At 54.3% G+C, this 17,092-nt stretch overlaps 3 protein-coding genes across 9 annotated transcripts; all 3 read left to right on the top strand.

Annotated features, from left to right (window-relative positions):
• The first annotated feature begins 47 nt into the window (after window positions 1–47).
• Window positions 48–8,509, top strand: CTDNEP1 (CTD nuclear envelope phosphatase 1). Of its 4 annotated transcripts, XM_003912227.4 has the most exons (9): window positions 48–976; window positions 4,788–4,854; window positions 4,949–5,067; window positions 5,269–5,340; window positions 5,757–5,873; window positions 5,990–6,101; window positions 7,465–7,549; window positions 7,855–7,911; window positions 8,149–8,509. In XM_003912227.4, coding segments are annotated over exons 1-9 (732 nt in total). In that variant the 5' UTR covers window positions 48–874; the 3' UTR covers window positions 8,150–8,509. The 4 variants fall into 4 exon arrangements, with proteins under 4 accessions (XP_003912276.1, XP_031513192.1, XP_009187794.1 ...); XM_031657332.1 differs by lacking the exon at window positions 5,990–6,101; XM_009189530.3 differs by having other exon boundaries at window positions 7,855–8,509.
• Window positions 8,510–8,652: 143 nt separating this feature from the next.
• On the top strand, window positions 8,653–11,620 carry GABARAP (GABA type A receptor-associated protein). The gene is made up of 4 exons (XM_031657334.1): window positions 8,653–9,801; window positions 10,374–10,452; window positions 10,593–10,711; window positions 11,130–11,620. Exons 1-4 carry the CDS (start codon window positions 9,712–9,714, stop codon window positions 11,193–11,195), a joined length of 354 nt encoding a protein of 117 aa, XP_031513194.1. The 5' UTR covers window positions 8,653–9,711; the 3' UTR covers window positions 11,196–11,620.
• A 697-nt stretch (window positions 11,621–12,317) lies between these two features.
• PHF23 (PHD finger protein 23) lies at window positions 12,318–16,993 on the top strand. 4 transcript variants are annotated; one of them, XM_009189527.3, is made up of 5 exons: window positions 12,318–12,453; window positions 14,361–14,392; window positions 14,545–14,637; window positions 15,252–16,089; window positions 16,181–16,993. In XM_009189527.3, the coding sequence occupies exons 1-5, from the start codon at window positions 12,408–12,410 to the stop codon at window positions 16,393–16,395; spliced, it is 1,224 nt and encodes a 407-aa protein (XP_009187791.1). In that variant the 5' UTR covers window positions 12,318–12,407; the 3' UTR covers window positions 16,396–16,993. The 4 variants fall into 4 exon arrangements, with proteins under 4 accessions (XP_009187791.1, XP_003912273.1, XP_003912275.1 ...); XM_003912224.2 differs by lacking the exon at window positions 12,318–12,453 and adding an exon at window positions 12,530–12,791; XM_003912226.3 differs by lacking the exon at window positions 12,318–12,453 and adding an exon at window positions 12,540–12,791 and having other exon boundaries at window positions 15,453–16,089.
• The last annotated feature ends 99 nt before the right edge of the window (window positions 16,994–17,092 follow it).

Here is a 17,092-nt window from a genome sequence, read left to right as displayed (position 1 = left end):
CTCAGGCCCCGCCCCGCGGCCACCTTCTGCGCGTGCGCAATACTGCAGCCTCGTTCGGAGTGCTTCTCACTTTCCTTATACCTACCCCCATAGACCGCGCAGGGGGAACTTAGTCCCGGTGAAGCGAATACACGTCACCACCGGAAGCAGTGTCAAAGGGGAAGAGAGGGGGAAAGACAGGAGGAGGGAGTCCTTTGGGCGGTAAAATGGCGCCTGTCAGAGTGGGAAACCCAGCTGCAGAGGCTGCAGCCCCGCTCCCCAGCGGCTAAAGGACCCCCGAGCTCGGGGAGGGGGAGGCCGCTCCGGCCCAGTGCTCCGCGCCCTTCGGCTCCCCCTCCCCCTCCTTCCCTGCTCCTTCGCTCTGCAGGGCCGTTCTCCGCTGCCGCGGCCCTTTGCGCGCCACTGCCCCCGCCCTCCCCGTTCCTGCGGGCAGCCCCCTAGCGCGCCTGCGCAGCGGGCCACTCTCCGCTTTCCCCCTTCCCCTCCCCCTCCCTTTTCCCTTCCTCCCTTTTCCCTAGCCCCCCTCCCCCACTGCCCCCTCCCCCAATTATCCTTCCCCTTCCCTCCTGGTCTCGGAGGACCCCATCCTAGCCCGACCTGTCTCGGCCCGCAACCTCCCCGAAGCCGTCGGTGCCACTCCCAGCCCATGTGGGCCCCCGCGGGCTGCCCACGCCTGTCCCCCAGCTCCCCGTTCCGCTGGGCTTTCCCCTCGCCAGGGGTGGCTTTCTGAGCCGCCCGCTCCGTGCCCCTCTCTGCAGCCTCTCCTGCCACTCGGGGCCCCCGTTCCCCCTCCCGGCGGCGGGGGGCTGCCCCCGGGGGGCTGGCGGAGCTGGGCCGCGGGGGCCCCGGGGCCGGCGGTGCCGGGGTCATCGGGATGATGCGGACGCAGTGTCTGCTGGGGCTGCGCACGTTCGTGGCCTTCGCCGCCAAGCTCTGGAGCTTCTTCATTTACCTTTTGCGGAGGCAGATCCGCACGGTGAGCCAGGGTGGGCGCTGGCGGTGTTGGGGACGTCTGTCCGTGGTGGTCAGGGGTTTTCGGAGTGTCGGGCCTCTGGGCCTAGGAAGGGAGTCCTGGCTGGGGCTTTTCTCGCTAGAGAATTGGGCACCCTAAGCGGGGCTTGGGCTGGGGAGGACGGAGACCCTTGTAATAGAACCTAGCCCTTGGGGGTTTTGATGGGGCTAGATGGGTCAGGATTTGGTAACTCTTGGGGGCTAAGGTGGTGGGTGGGGCGCTCTTTTAAGAAAGCTGGAGTTGTTGCTAAAGAAACCGAGAGGCGGGGAACACCTGTTTGATGACAGCCAGATCTGTTGATGTGGGCTTGTGAAAGACCCTATTTGGAACCTCGGTGTTTGGTCCCATAACAAGGGACAGACAGACTTGTGTGTCAAGGGTGGAGGTGGGTGGGAGGGCTTGTTACAAACAAGGACTGGAACTTGGCTCTGGGTGTGAAGGAGAAACCCCTGAGGTTCCCATTAGGGGAACTCTTCCAAAAAGACTGAAAATGTATTTCATAGTGTGAGTGTAGGTATCTGGATTTCTAGAGAACTAAAGCAGATGCTTTTATGATGGGCCTCTTTAATTGTGGGAGGAAGTTCAAGGTGGGTGCTGTGCCCACCATTAAAGTTTGGGTGTCCCTGTCAGAGGACAGCGCTGGTCAGTTGTAAGGCTTGAATCTGAGGACATGTTTGCTTCTCCAGGAGAGCCTAGCATTCTGAGGGATACTGTCTGGATGGACCCAAGCATCTCTGGGTCCCCTCCCCCTTAGCTTTTCTCCAAGGTCAGAGCTCCTTCAGCTAACAGCACTTTTAAATGAATGTGCTCTTGTGGTCTCACCACCACCAGGGAGAATCCTCGGAAGGAGTCTGGGGAGAATTTAGTAAGCAGAGACAAAGGTTCTGGGTCTGTACTCTGGTCTGTATCCCTTAGCATACCTCAATACAGTTTGAAAGAATAAACCCAGGTTGGGGTGACCTGGGGTCCAGGGAATTTTCCAGAAAGCCCTCAGTGGTAGTGGTGGTTGACTTAACTGATTTGGGAGAATGGGTCTGGTCTTGGATTCATTCTCTCCTTTACCAGTCTGCTTCCACTTCCTGATTTAGGGCGTGAACAGTACAGGATGGTTGTGGTTCTAGGTTGTGGCCCAGAGACAAGAGCTAGGAGCCAAGAAAAATTTAGAGTCAGAGATGCTGGGATATATGTGGGGCTATCTCCTGGGGTTTTCTTTTCTTTTCTGAGACAGTCTTGCTCTGTCGCCCAGGCTGGAGTGCAGTGGCGCGATCTTGGCTCACTGCAACCTCCACCTCCTGGGTTCAAGCGATTCTCCTGCTTCAGCCTTGAATAGCTGGAATTACAGGCACCCACCACCACACCTGGCTAATTCTTGTAATTTTAGTAGAGATGGGTTTTCACCATGTTGGCCAGGCTGGTCTCAAACTCCTGACCTCAAGTGATCTGCCCGCCTTGGCCTCCCAAAGTGCTGGGATCGAGCCACTGCGCCCGGCCTCTTGGGGTTTTCTTTATGGGTTGACTGCCATCTTCTCTGATGTTGTCGCTCTAACACATCAGTTTTCTGGGTATGGGGAGTGGTGCTTCAGCTCATCCACAAGTTACTTCCAAAATTGCTCTCCTTTGGGCAGCACTGACCCCACAGTCTTTTGTCCTCCCTTCCCTTCCAATCTGGTTTCTTTCCCCACCCCCTTTCTGGCAGATGCTTGGAGCATTCCCTACATGCCCAGCATATGCAACCCGAGATAGCAAGGCTGGACACCGGAGCTGTTTCGGACCTCATCATGGCCCAGGGAGAAAAGAATGGCAGATCTTGATTAGGGGGACAGAGCCCTTTGGGTTTACAAGGGAGAGCCTGGTTCTGGTGTGGCTTGGGGCCTAGGTATGCACTGAAGAGGCTTTGTGCCTTTGAAGAAAAGTGTGGAGGAGGGAATTGCCAGGCTTTGCATAGGGAGATGTGCGTATCAGGAAATAGGAACCCCTAGAGAAGGCTTGGAGAAGCAGAGCTGGAAGGATGAGGTGGTGACGTCCTTGTCCCTTATTCACCTCTCACTTACGGCCCTGACTTCACTCTGGCCTTCTCCAAACCCTGCCAGTCAGCCTGGCAGGGGCTTTCCAGTGTTCTTTGCCTCACCCTGGGTACCAGGATAAGGGGACTGTTCAGAGGGCTGAGGTTCTCTGAACTTGTGACTTGGCTAGAAGAGACAGAAGTGGACAGGTGGCTGGTTAAAATAGGCCTGGTGGCTTCTAGCCAGAGGAACTTAGCTGACCTGACAACCTCTGGATTCCCTTATTCTATATTCCCATTAAGGACCCAGGAATCTCCTCCTGACTCCTACTCCCTGTGCACTAGCGAATCTGAGGCTCTCAGTTCCCAATATGAGATGATGGTAGTTGCTACAAATAATTCTTGGGGTGAAGGTTGCATTGTGGGGGTCATTTCTTTGTTCAGTATAGCAGGATAGTATCATAGTTAAGAGGGCAGGTTCGGCCGGGCTGGGGGTTCACGCCTGTAATCCCAACACTTTGGGAGGCCGAGGCAGGTGGATCATGAGGTCAGGAGTTCGAGACCAGCCTGGCCAATATGGTGAAACCCCGTCTCTACTAAAAATACAAAAATTAGCCGGGTGTGGTACACGCACCTGTAGTCCCAGCTGCTTACGAGGCTGAGGCAGAATTGCTTGAACCTGGGAGGTGGAGGTTGCAGTGAGCCAAGATCATGCCACTGCACTCCAGCCTGGGCAACAGAGCGAGACTTATCAAAAAAAAAAAAAAAAGAGAGAAAAAAGAGGGCAGGTTCTGGGATTGAACTACATTGGTATAATCCTGGCTCTATCACTTCATTGATTCTACTATTTTTTTTTTTTTTTTGAGATGGAGTCTCACTCTGTCAACAGGCTGGATGGAGTACAGTGGCTTGATCTCGGCTCACTACAACCTCTGCCTCCTGGGTTCAAGCCATTCTCCTGCCTCAGCCTCCTGAGTAGCTGGAGCTACAGGCACGCACCACCACGTCCAGCTAATTTTTGTATTTTTAGCAGAGACGGGGTTTCACCATGTTGGCCAGGATGGTCTCCAGCTCTTGACCTTGTGATCCGCCCGCCTTGGTCTCCCAAAGTGATGAGCCACCATGCCCGGCTGATTCTACTAATATTAACTGACCACTTTTGCTATAGTGGTCTGGGAACTGGGAATACAGCCATGATCTAGACAAAATCATATTCTCATGGAGTTTTCATTTTAATTAGGGAGAGAAACAAGATAATTCCTAGCTGTGTGGCCTCAGTTTCAACCTTAAAACAAGAATAACAGTAGTATTAGGGTTGTTTTGAGGATTACATGAAAAAGGCCAGGCGTGGTGGCTCGTTCCTGTAATCGTAGCACTTTGGGAGGCCAAGGCAGGAGGATCACAAGATCAGGAGGATCACAAGGCAGGAGGATCACAAGACCAGCCAGGCCAATATGGTGAAACCTCATCTCTACTAGAAATACAAAAATGAGCCAGGCGTGGTGGCGGGCACCTGTAGTCCCAGCTACTAGGGAGGCTGAGGCAGGAGAATTGCTTGAACCCGGGTGACGGAGGTTGCAGTGAGCCGAGATCGCGCCACTGCACTCCAGCCTGGGCAACAGAGCGAGACTCCATCTCAAAAAAAAAAAAAAGAAATAATCCTAAATTACATACACAGTACCTGTGGTAAATGTTCAGTATGTGCTCCTTGTTACTGTTACTGGGGAAGACTTCCTTATAAAGGGTTTCAATCCTCTTTTGTGCTATTTGTAGGTAATTCAGTACCAAACTGTTCGATATGATATCCTCCCCTTATCTCCTGTGTCCCGGAATCGGCTAGGTAAGTATGTGGTGGGAAGCCTCCTTTAGGGTGAAGTAGGGGCCAGCTTTGGGCCAGAGGTTGGTCAATATTATTCTTCCCCACTGTGGTTCAGCCCAGGTGAAGAGGAAGATCCTGGTGCTGGATCTGGATGAGACACTTATTCACTCCCACCATGATGGGGTCCTGAGGCCCACAGTCCGGCCTGGTACGCCTCCTGACTTCATCCTCAAGGTGTGTGGTGGTGGGGAGTGATGAAATGGTTCCATCTGTTCCTCTGCCCAGACCTGGACTCCCTTTCCCAGTCCCAGAGCATCTGTCTCCATCCACTGGCACCAGTGTCAGCCTGGAGGAGGGAAGCAGGTGGGTGGGGCATTTTCTAGGCCTGGGTTGTGGTGGTCATGACTTTCCCCCAGCCCATCTGTTCTTCTATAGGTGGTAATAGACAAACATCCTGTCCGGTTTTTTGTACATAAGAGGCCCCATGTGGATTTCTTCCTGGAAGTGGTGAGTTTTGGAGAGCTAAAGGGAGCTCTGTAATGAAGGGATGGTTTTAGGGCTCTGGGGATTTGGAGGATTTGGAGGAAGGGGTGAGGAGAAATAGGTAAGAGCAGTTTTTGAGAGGCGAGGATGCGGAATGGTGGGGAAGTGGCTTTCAGTACTTGGGGTTCATCTGTTGTGCTGATGTAATTCTTTTCTGCCAGCATCTTTCTCTTTTGCTTGCATTTCTGAATCTTAAGAGTGTAGGATGCCTAACACTGAGTTTGGAGGTTTGGGCTGGGGGTTCAAAATTTCATGTCCTCCGAGACATTTGATGTTGATGGAAGGCCTGAAGGACTATGCTGTTGCCCTTCTGAAAGATAACTATGTCTAAAGGAATCATCACCTTGTATGGCATCGCCCTCTCCCCCAATCTGTTTCAGGTGAGCCAGTGGTACGAGCTGGTGGTGTTTACAGCAAGCATGGAGATCTATGGCTCTGCTGTGGCAGATAAACTGGACAACAGCAGAAGCATTCTTAAGAGGAGATACTACAGACAGGTAAGCTAGAATCCCAGTCTAAGAGTGTGACTTGGGAGGGAGGCCACCAGGGAGGGATCTGGGTTTGAGGAAAGAATCCTGGAGAGAGGCCTACTACATAATCCCCTGCCTTCCAGCACTGCACTTTGGAGTTGGGCAGCTACATCAAGGACCTCTCTGTGGTCCACAGTGACCTCTCCAGCATTGTGATCCTGGATAACTCCCCAGGGGCTTACAGGAGCCATCCAGGTACGGGGGAAGGTGGTAAGGCTGGCAGGACCAGAACATGGTTCTGAGAAGGTATTTTTCCAGGAGACCTGGGCTTTGGTCCTTGAGAGCTGGGATTGCCTAGATCATCCGTAGTTTGCGAAAAGTCCAAATGCAAGTTATTTTTCTGTTTCAAGTGAGATACCATATATGTCCATTTCATAAGTCAGATTTCTTATATCATTTTTTTCTTTTTTAAAATTTATCTTTGGCCGGGCACTGTGGCTCATGCGCGTAATCCCAGCACTTTGGGAAGCCAAGGCAGGTGGATCACCAGGTCAGAAGTTCGAGACCAGCGTGACAAACATGGTGAAAGCCCATCTCTACTAAAAATAGAAAAAACTAGCCAGGCGTGGTGGCATGTGCCTATAATCCCAACTACTGGAGAGGCTGAGGCAGGAGAATCGCTTGCACCCGGGAGGTGGAGGTTGCAGTGAGCCGAGATCGCACCATTGCACTCCAGCCTGGGTGACAGAGCGAGACTCCATCTCAAAAAAAAAACTAAAAAATAAATTTTTTTATTTTTGAGATAGGGTCTCACTCTGTCGGCCAGGCTGCAGTGCAGCGTCATGATCATAGCTCACTGCAGTCTCAATCTCCCAGGCTCAAGTGATCCTTTTGCCTCAGTCTCCGCAGTAGTTGGAACTATAGGCGTGCACCACCATGCCCAGCTTTATTTATTTATTTATGAGATGGAGTCTTGCACTGTCGCCTGGGCTGGAATGCAGTGGCATGATCTCGGCTTACTGCAACCTCCGACTCCCAGGTTCAAGCGATTCTCTTGCCTCAGCCTCCCACGTAGCTGGGACTACAGGCACCTGCCACCACGCACAGCTAATTTTTTGTATTTTTAGTAGCGACGGAGTTTCACCATGTTGGCCAGGCTGGTCTTGAACTCCTGACCTTGTGATTCGCCCGCCTTGGCCTCCCAAAGTGCTGAGATTACAGGCATAAGCCACCGCCCCTGGCCAATTTTTTGATTTTTAGTAGAGAAGGGATCTCGTCGTGTTGCCCAGGCTGGACTCAAACTCCTGAGCTCAAGTGATCCTCCCACCTCGGCCTCTCAAAGTGTTGGGATAACAGCTGTGAGCCACTGCGCCTGGCCAAGTGTGTTTCTAGTGAGGCACAATGGCAGTTAGTTTGACTAGAAGCATCAATAAGTATGAGACCTGGTGATTAAAACTTAATATTGGAGCATAAATCAGGAAGGTTTTACTTAGGTTGTTGACTTCCAGTAGTGGGAAGTATATGTTTTTAATAATAATTCCTCCTTCCCTCCAAGATGATAAAAACACCCAGTCTCTTGAATTCTGTTTCTCCTCATCTGCATTTTCACCCACCCTAGACAATGCCATCCCCATCAAATCGTGGTTCAGTGACCCCAGCGACACAGCCCTTCTCAACCTGCTCCCGATGCTGGATGCCCTCAGGTAAGGGAAGTGGGCTCTGGACACTTGGATATCTGAAGAAAGGAGGAGGTGGGGGATCCTCAGAGGGAATAAAAAACGTTTGTCCTGTTTTAACTCTCTTCCCTTAACAATTTAACATTTGGAACCAGGTCTTCTTACTTAAAAGCTCATCACTTTAGCGAGTAGGCTGTGGGCAAATTGAACCTATGTAATCATGAATATGGTGATAATTTAGGTCTCACATCTCCAGTGATGCCGCCTTACATGAGTGTTGTGAGGGTATCAACTATAAGGTACTCTACCAATGCAAGTTATTGTCACCCCAGGTTCACCGCTGATGTTCGTTCCGTGCTGAGCCGAAACCTTCACCAGCATCGGCTCTGGTGACAGCTGCTCCCCCTCCACCTGAGTTGGGGTGGGGGGGAAAGGGAGGACGAGCCCTTGGGATGCCGTCTGATGCCCTGTCCAATGTGAGGACTGCCTGGGCAGGGTCTGCCCCTCCCACCCCTCTCTGCCCTGGGAGCCCTACACTCCACTTGGAGTCTGGATGGACACATGGGCCGGGGGCTCTGAAGCAGCCTCACTCTTAACTTCGTGTTCACACTCCTTGGAAACCCCAGACTGGGATACAGGCGGAAGCCTAGGAGACCGAATCAGTGTGTGTGAAGAGGCAGGACTGGCCAGAGAGACAGACATACGGTGATCCAGGAGGCTCAAAGAGAAGCCAAGTCAGCTTTGTTGTGATTGGATTTTTTTTTAAAACTCTTGTACAAAACTGATCTAATTCTTCACTCCTGCTCCAAGGGCTGGGCTGTGGGTGGGATACTGGGATTTTGGGCCACTGGATTTTCCCTAAATTTGTCCCCCCTTTCCTCTCCTTCTATTTTTCTCTCCTTAGACTCCCTCAGACCTGTAACCAGCTTTGTGTCTTTTTTTCCTTTCCTCTCTTTTAAACCATGCATTATAACTTTGAAACCAAAACGGCCCTAGGTCCTTCTCTGGGGTTTTGGGAAGTGAAGGGAGGGAACTTTGTTTACATGCACCCTGTGCCCCGAGCAGAGGGGGAAGAGACTGCTGTTGGACTCAAGGGGCAGGGGGAAAGGTGGTGGTGAGTATCGGGATACAATAATGAATGTGGCCACCAGATGCTTTGGCGGGAAGGGCCGAGGATGTGCGCGCTGGTGGGGAGTGGAAGGATACCTTCGGAGCAGCAGGCCAGAAAGCAAGAAAGGAGAAACCTGGACGGCCAAAGGGCGTAGAGCTGGAGAAACGTCGGGCTTCGTCCGGGGTACTGACGTGGACAGACTAAGCAGGCGCTGGCCCCAGGCGGCTGGCGCCCCGACCTCCGCAGTCCGGGGAGGCGTCGGTCCCCACTCGCAGCCGTCGCCCAGCCGGCCCCGCCTCCCCGGCGCCCTCCCAAGCCGGCCCTACTTCGCGCACCCGCCACGTGACGCTCCGCCCTCTTTGAGATCACATGATTTCACTCAAAACCTGCGGTGTTCCTCCGCGCTGGCGTAGTCCCTACCCCTCCAACCTCCTCTCCAGTCCCTATTGGTCTACTCATTCTTGGCACTTAAGCGTTCTGTACATCTCTCCAAACATCTGTTTTCTTTTTGACCTCTTACTTCTGGAGATCATCTCCGCCACTTGGGTACTACTTTGTTTTGGTGTCAACGGCCGCCTTCAGCGTAGCAATACGGTTCGTGAATAGCTAACCTTGTAATTGTCTCTGCTGTTCCTCTACGTTGTTTCCGAAAGGAACTTGGAGAAGCAAGTCACGTATGATGATTACCATATCTTACTCCTCTTCAGCCCCAGCTTCGTTGAGGGGAAGGTTGGGGAACAGATTTAGAGTTATTTTCCATGACCAAAAGCCAACCGTCTTTGCTACGTCGCCTGCGTAGCCCACAAATTGATTCCAAAGCGATTACGCTAATGGCGTGAGGGGGCCGGTCAGTGGGTGGTGCTACGCTAGCAGCGTTAGCACCGCTGAGGTAGTGGCGTATCTTAGTGGGGGGGCCGTCCCCGATAGTCGGGGGCGGGGTTGGTGAATAGGGAAGTGGCGCAAATTCGTGGATCGCTCCGCTGAATCCGCCCGCGCGTCGCCGCCGTCGCCGCCGCCCCCCGTCCCGGCCCCCCCGGGTTCCCTCAGCCCAGCCCGGTCCAGCCCGGTTCCCGGGAGGATGAAGTTCGTGTACAAAGAAGAGCATCCGTTCGAGAAGCGCCGCTCTGAGGGCGAGAAAATCCGAAAGAAATACCCGGACCGGGTGCCGGTGAGGACAGAAGCCAGGGCCGAGGGCGCGGGACGCTTACGCTGACGCCACAGCCTGGCCTTGGATCTGGGACGGGCAGCGCAGGGATCAGGCTGCTGGCTGTGTTGGGGTTGGGAGCAAGCCTGAAACTGCTGTCCTTGGGACCGAGGATGAAAAGAGTGGGGTAGTGGTGGACGTGGGGTTGAGAGGGATGTGGACAGGAGAGAGAAACCTTAGCATTTGTGTGAGTGGAGGCCTTAGAGAGTTTGACAGCCTGAGCCTCAAATGGCCATACCCCCAACTAGCTAAGGTTGCGAGATGGAATCACTAGTGGACCCAGACAAGTCATCTCCGTCTGATTAAGATAGTTGTTTATGGTGACGCCCTATTCGGTGGATGGATCCTGGATATTTAAATGAGCTCCAGTCAGTGAGGTCAGGATCTCTGGGACTCAGTGCTGCACCGCGTGTACAAAGACAAAGAGATGAGTCTGGGGTAGATTTAGGTACTAGGAATATTGTTACTTGAGTTCCTGACAGGTGCAGCTTTGGCGCTGCATTCCTTCTGTCTGCTAATTTTCCTCTCTTTATCAGGTGATAGTAGAAAAGGCTCCCAAAGCTCGGATAGGAGACCTGGACAAAAAGAAATACCTGGTGCCTTCTGATCTCACAGGTGGGAACCTGACCCAAGGCTCAGGCTTGCTTCCCGTGGGTGGGAGTGCAGTCTCTGCGGGAGAAGGCTCCACCTAGCAGCTGTTCTTTTGAGGGCATTTTTGACCTCTGTGACTTTCTTGCACCTTGTATCTTTTGCAGTTGGTCAGTTCTACTTCTTGATCCGGAAGCGAATTCATCTCCGAGCTGAGGATGCCTTGTTTTTCTTTGTCAACAATGTCATTCCACCCACCAGTGCCACAATGGGTCAGCTCTACCAGGTATGGTGACCGGGAAGTGGTGGAGGCTTTGGAGAGGAATCTTGGAAGAGCGTGAGGGGAAGAAAGTGTTGTTACATCAGTATTTTGGACTAGCTTCCTCGCTTGCCTTAACATTTCATAATAGCCGTGGTTTGGGGGTTGGGACAGAACAGTAGGAGTAGAGAGAAGGAAAGAGAACAGTGAACTAGAGAAACTGTTCGGGACTCTTCCCAGTCTTCCTCCCCATTCCAAAGCAGCAGAAAACAGTTTGAGGCCTTTTTTGCCCAGGACTGCAGAGATTATATTGCTCGTGTGCTAGGCCTTGGAGTCAGTGAAGGAGTCGGGCACTGGTTTCTGGTTCTAGAAGAAAGTGTCTGGGTCGTGGTTGGTTGAAGTAACTGGAGCCCAGTTGCTGAACAGTTTTCTGCCTTCATCCCAGGAACACCATGAAGAAGACTTCTTTCTCTACATTGCCTACAGTGACGAAAGTGTCTACGGTCTGTGAAGCTGCTGTCCCTGAGCTGGAGGGGGGTCTCATTCTACAAAGAGAGAGGTGGCCCCCTTTTCTTGACCTCCTCCTCCTTCAAGCTCAAACACCACCTCCCTTATTCAGGACCGGCACTTCTTTCTCCAGCCTCTCTTAGGAGGGGTAATGGTAGAGTTGGCATCTTGTACCTCTCCTTTCTCCTTTCTTCCCCTTTCTCTGCCCGCCTTTCCCATCCTGCTTTAGACTTCCTGATTGTCAGTCTCTGTCACATCCAGTGATTGTTTTGGTTTCTGTTCCCTTTCTGACTGCCCAAGGGGCTCAGAACCCCAGCAATCCCTTCCTTTCACTACCTTCTTTTTTGGGGGTAGTTGGAAGGGACTGAAATTGTGGGGGGAAAGGTAGGAGGCACATCAATAAAGAGGAAACCACCAAGCTGAACTGAATTTTGCCTTGTGTTGCTCCCCTCGTCCCGCTGATTTTTAGTCTTTCCCAGGTGTCAGTGGGTTTCAGTGGTGGGGAAAGGAGTATTGGGTACAAGCTGGAGGAATAGAAGTATATTTTGGTTTATTCTGTCCATGTTGGGCTTTTCCCTGTCTGCAAAAAGAGGGTGCTTTTTTATGATGGAATGGAATACTGAGGATCATTTCATGAAACTTTAGTTTTATGACATGTATGTGAAACTGAATGTTAAAAATGCTCAGGTAAAACGTTTTGTTTTTTTTTTAACTGTGGGTTCCTGTGGAGAAAGTTCCAAAGTACCTGCTTTAGGTGAACATCCACATTTGCTAGAACATTCTAATTAAGGAAGATATTTTCATGTGTGTAAGCTAGTAAAACGGCTGTTCTCAGTTGCATGTCACTTGGCTAGACTTTTGCCGGTGTGTGGGATTCGGCAGAGTGGAATCAGGGAGGGAGAAGACTGGGAGGGGGAGCCATTATCGCCAGGAATACTTCATCTCCCAGCAATCATTTCTCCGGCAGGCCGGAAGTGGGGCGGTCCCTCGGGGGAGAAAGAAGCTGCAGAACGAGGCAGTATGGTGGCCGAGAGTTCTAATCCCTTCTTCCTCTTCTTTCTTGGTCCCGCCCAGCCTACATCTCCCAGGGGCCTGCGCGCGCACTTCCGCTCTCCCCTCTGGCTCCCGGTCTCCCCGCCACTCCCCGGGGGAGGGGAGCAGCTTAGTGCGCCTGCGCCAGCCTGTGGCTTTCTGGGAATCAAAGTTCCGGAGGCTCATGCGGTCCCTTTTCCGCTGTCCCCGGACGGACTACAAAACCCTTGGTGCACCGCGCCTCGGCGCCGGCGGAGGGAGGAGGGAGAAAAGAGGAGGGAGGGAGGAGAGAGGAGGAGGAGGAGGAGGAGGGAGCAGGCGGCCGGCGGCGCGGGGGGAGGGGGCCCCGGTCCGGGAGTGCGGGAGGCAGTGGTAGAGGGAGGTGGCGGCAGCGGCTAGCGGACTCGAGTCTCAACCGGGCTGAGGCGGACACTTCTGTGGAGCGAAGCAGTGGGAGCATCGAGCACTAGAGGCGGCACCGGGATCCCCGGCTCCGGGGAGGGGGGCGCCGGACCGGGAGGAGGGGAGGGGGCGATGCTGGAAGCCATGGCGGAACCCAGTCCCGAAGGTGAGCTTTCGACCGGCGCGGAGCGCTGAGCCGGCGGGGGGGCGGACGAGGAATCAATTGGCAAACTTGGAGGTCGAGCCCCGAAGCCCAGCGGGGGAGTTCGGGGAGGGGGTCGGGAGGCTGGCCCTGGAGGTGGGAGAGCGACGAGTTGAGAGACCTTGGAGAAAGAGGAGTGGGAGACTGGGCTGGGGTAGCTGGAGATCAGACGGTGTGGGGGTGCGGGGGATAGGAGCTTGAAATCCGGAGCCTCGGGGGTTAGGGCCCGAAAGGGCCACCAGCAGATTGGGGCCCTGGAACTGGAAGGTTGGGGAAATCCAGTGGCCGGGAGTTGCTCAGGAGGGAGGACGTAGAAGAGGCTGAGTGAGGGGCCCGGTAGTTCGCCGAGGTGGGGTAGTTTGTGGCGGTGGTACGGGAGCTCCGAATAGTTGCCGCCGGAGAATGCCCGGTGATTGTCGGAGGGGTGGGCAGGTAGTTGTGGGGAGAAGAGGGGGTCTGGGTATTGTCTACGGCAGACGGACCTGTACCGGGGGGTAGTTGTGGAGAGAGCGAGCCAGGAAGCGAGGCGAGCTGGGTAGTTGTAGGGGGTGGGGGGGCGGGGTGGGGGGGTTAAGACCGGCGACTTGCGGGGGGGTTAGGGTTGGTCCGCGAGGGTTAGAGCCTGGGAGTTGCTGAGGGTGAGGGGGGCATCGGTGGCAGCAGCGGTGGCTGCTGTGGAGAGAGACTGGCTGGTTGGGGGGAAGGGGCTGGAGTTGAGGGGTCCATAGCCTAGTGACTGGGTGGTGAGTACGGGGGCGGAGGGGGGGCGGCGGCGGCCGGAGAGGGCTCGGAACAGGGCCGGGGGGCCCGGCGGGGAGCCCGGGGAGCTCGAAACGAGGAGGGGCCAAAGCCCCGGATGGGGGCGGAGGGACGGCGAAATTGTGGGGAGCGCGGTATGGCGGGGGGGCAGGTGGGGCCGCGTCCGGGTTAGAGCTCCCGGGTCTGTCCCGGCCGTGAAGTAGCGTTGGATGCGTGTGCCTGTGTGTGTTTGGGGTGGGGGTGAGGGGCGCGCCGGGCCGCGTGCTCGAGTAGAAGGGGCCGGAGGGCGGGGAGCGGTTCGGCGTGGTCATCCTGGACCCTGGGGGCCGGCGGGCGGCGTGTGCGGTCTCGGAGGGCCTGAGGCGGTGGAGCGCGGTCGGGTAGGACCTCGGGGCTCTGGACGCATGTGAAGGACGGGGGCGGCGGGCGGCGGCCCGGACGCGGACCCGGGAGCGGTAAGGTGGGGTGGGGCGCTGAGGGATCCGAGTAGACTGGAGTCGAGAGAGACCGTGAGTTGGGGGGGGCGGGGCGCCAGGCCTCCGGTTGGGGGAAGGGGAGCGCTATAGCGAGGCCTCAGAGGGCGCCGCGCCCAGGCTCCGCCCCTGGCGGGGCGGAAGGGGGAGCAGGGGCGGATCCAACACAGCTGGGGGCCTGCTGGCCTGGCAGAGGGACCTGGGAGAGCCGGGGGTTCACTTAGGAACAACAGGGTTTAGAGGAGGAATTTTACACAGACTGTTTCGTAGTGTCTTGACTCAGCTTTTATTGCTTTTCCAGATCCACCTCCGACCCTAAAGCCAGAGACTCAGGTGAGATTTCCCTGATCTTTGCAGCCTAGTAGCCCTGCCTGACAACGCCCCCGCCCCCCTTTTCTAGACGCCTCACTTAGGGACTGTCTCTCTGGGAATGCCCTTCTTAAACTGTGTGGCTTTCCATGTGATCCATGTCTCCTTCCTTTCAGCCACCAGAGAAACGGCGGAGAACAATTGAGGATTTCAACAAATTCTGCAGTTTTGTTTTGGCATATGCTGGTTACATCCCTCCTAGCAAAGAGGTAGGGGCAAGAGAATTACTGACTTGAGGCTGGTGTCATGGGACTAGAGAGTGGCTGTTGTTCAAATAGAACTGTATTGCTTTATAGGAGGAAGCCCCTAGAAATATGTAAGACTAGAGGGAAGTTGGAGATTCTTAGGACTGTGGTAGGAAAGCTGGTATGCAGGGAGTGGATGGCAGGGCTAGCTAGCTTGAACAGCAGTGAAAAGCAAGGGGGATCTGGAGTTGCTGGTCGAGATTTTGGCAGTCTTGAGGTGCTGTGAATAGAAGGTGTTTATGGATAAATTTTAGGGAGATGAAAATGGTAACAAATGAGGCTACACAGAAAAGAGCTAAGGACATACGGCTCTGGTCTGGGGGACACCATGTTCCACAGGCCCTGGGCGGGGCAGCGGTGAGGTATCAAGACTCGAAGGTGGAGGTAACACGGAGTGGTCACGAGGACATGCTGATGGGAATTGGGGTGGGGAGAAGTTTTGGGAGTACAGTGGGATTTAGTGGTTGAGGTAGAGGACATTTTGGGGTAAATTTAGTCACTCCTTTTCAAGCTGGGTTTGTGGAGGGGCTGAGATGACACTGGGGTTCTGCTGACCCTGGTCTCTTTCCGCTTTTAAGGAAAGTGACTGGCCTGCCTCTGGCTCCAGCTCTCCATTGCGAGGAGAGAGTGCGGCCGACAGTGATGGCTGGGACTCGGCCCCCTCAGATCTTCGAACCATCCAGACTTTTGTTAAGAAAGCAAAGTCATCCAAGAGAAGGGCAGCCCAAGCAGGTCCCACCCAGCCAGGACCCCCAAGGTCCACTTTCTCTCGTCTGCAGGCCCCCGACAGTGCTACCTTGCTTGAGAAGATGAAGCTCAAGGACTCTCTCTTTGATCTCGATGGGCCCAAGGTGGCATCTCCTTTGTCTCCCACATCCCTGACACATACCTCCCGGCCTCCTGCTGCTCTTACCCCCGTGCCCCTTTCCCAGGGGGACCTCTCCCATCCTCCTCGAAAGAAGGACCGAAAGAACCGAAAGTTGGGGCCAGGAGCTGGGGCTGGCTTTGGGGTGCTTCGGAGGCCTCGGCCAACTCCTGGGGATGGGGAAAAGAGATCTCGAATCAAGAAGAGCAAGAAGCGGAAGTTAAAAAAGGCAGAACGGGGGGATAGACTCCCACCTCCTGGGCCTCCCCAGGCACCCCCCAGTGATACAGACTCTGAAGAGGAGGAGGAAGAAGAGGAAGAGGAAGAAGAGGAAGAGATGGCAACAGTGGTAGGGGGTGAAGCCCCAGCCCCTGTGCTCCCAACACCCCCCGAGGCTCCTAGGCCCCCTGCCACAGTGCACCCTGAAGGAGTCCCTCCTACTGACAGTGAAAGCAAGGAGGTGGGCAGCACTGAAACAAGCCAAGATGGAGATGCCAGCTCCAGTGAAGGCGAGATGCGGGTCATGGATGAGGACATCATGGTAGAATCAGGTGAGAGGTTTGGGCTGGGGCGAGGGGTTTGAGGGTGTTGTGGATCCAACAACTGCTCAGGCAGAATACCAAACAAACCTTTTTTCCCCAGGTGATGACTCATGGGATCTGATCACGTGTTACTGTCGAAAGCCCTTTGCAGGGCGGCCCATGATTGAGTGCAGCCTGTGTGGGACGTGGATCCACCTCTCCTGTGCTAAGATTAAGAAGACCAACGTCCCTGACTTCTTTTATTGCCAGAAATGCAAGGAACTGAGGCCAGAGGCCCGGCGGTTAGGGGGGCCTCCCAAATCTGGAGAGCCCTGACGGCACCAACTTTAGCCTGGAACTTCCAAATGATAACATGATTTGGGAACTGAGCCTCAGGGTCCTCAGCCTACCCCCTGGAGCTTGGATACTGTCCGCACTTCAAGGCAGGAATTCCCAAGGGAGACTTGTTTGAAAATGAGTGTCTCACTTTCCTACCCTATCCGTCCTCGCCACTCTGAACTTGAAATTGAACCCATTACGGTTGCGGGTGGGAGGCTGTCTGTGTCTCTAGACACATAATCTCTGTCTCTTGGACCTGCCACCATCACTTTCTGGGTCAGGATTGGAATTGGGATGGAATGGGACAGTTGTCTATAAAACTCTAGTGTAAATATTAGCACTCCCCTCCCTCATCTTTTCTTCTATTTCACTCCCCATTTATTTTCTTCTACACCGGTTGTATTTTTAATTTTGGACTTCCCCTACTGGGCATGGCAGCTCAAAGGTGGAGTACTAGAGCCTGGCCAAGCAAGGGAGGAAAGCAGAAAGGTGACGATTCTCACTCACCTCTTTTGTTTTTAATAATATTGGCCGCTGTTTGTACAGACAGCCTGCGTGTTGTAAATAAAGCAGAGTGGGCTCTTTTGTGTTTATAGCCCTCACTGTCCTGCTTGGGAGGGAGGCTTTGGTGGCTGAAGACTAGCTGGACGTGGTGCTGAAAGCCACCTCTCACAGTCCAGTCTGAAGATGGCAC

The sequence above is a fragment of the Papio anubis genome, chromosome 17 (assembly GCF_008728515.1).
Source record: "Papio anubis isolate 15944 chromosome 17, Panubis1.0, whole genome shotgun sequence".
Taxonomy (NCBI): domain Eukaryota; kingdom Metazoa; phylum Chordata; class Mammalia; order Primates; family Cercopithecidae; genus Papio; species Papio anubis.
The sequence above is the reverse complement of the archived record's forward strand: the minus strand, read 5'-3'. Positions and strand labels throughout refer to the sequence as shown.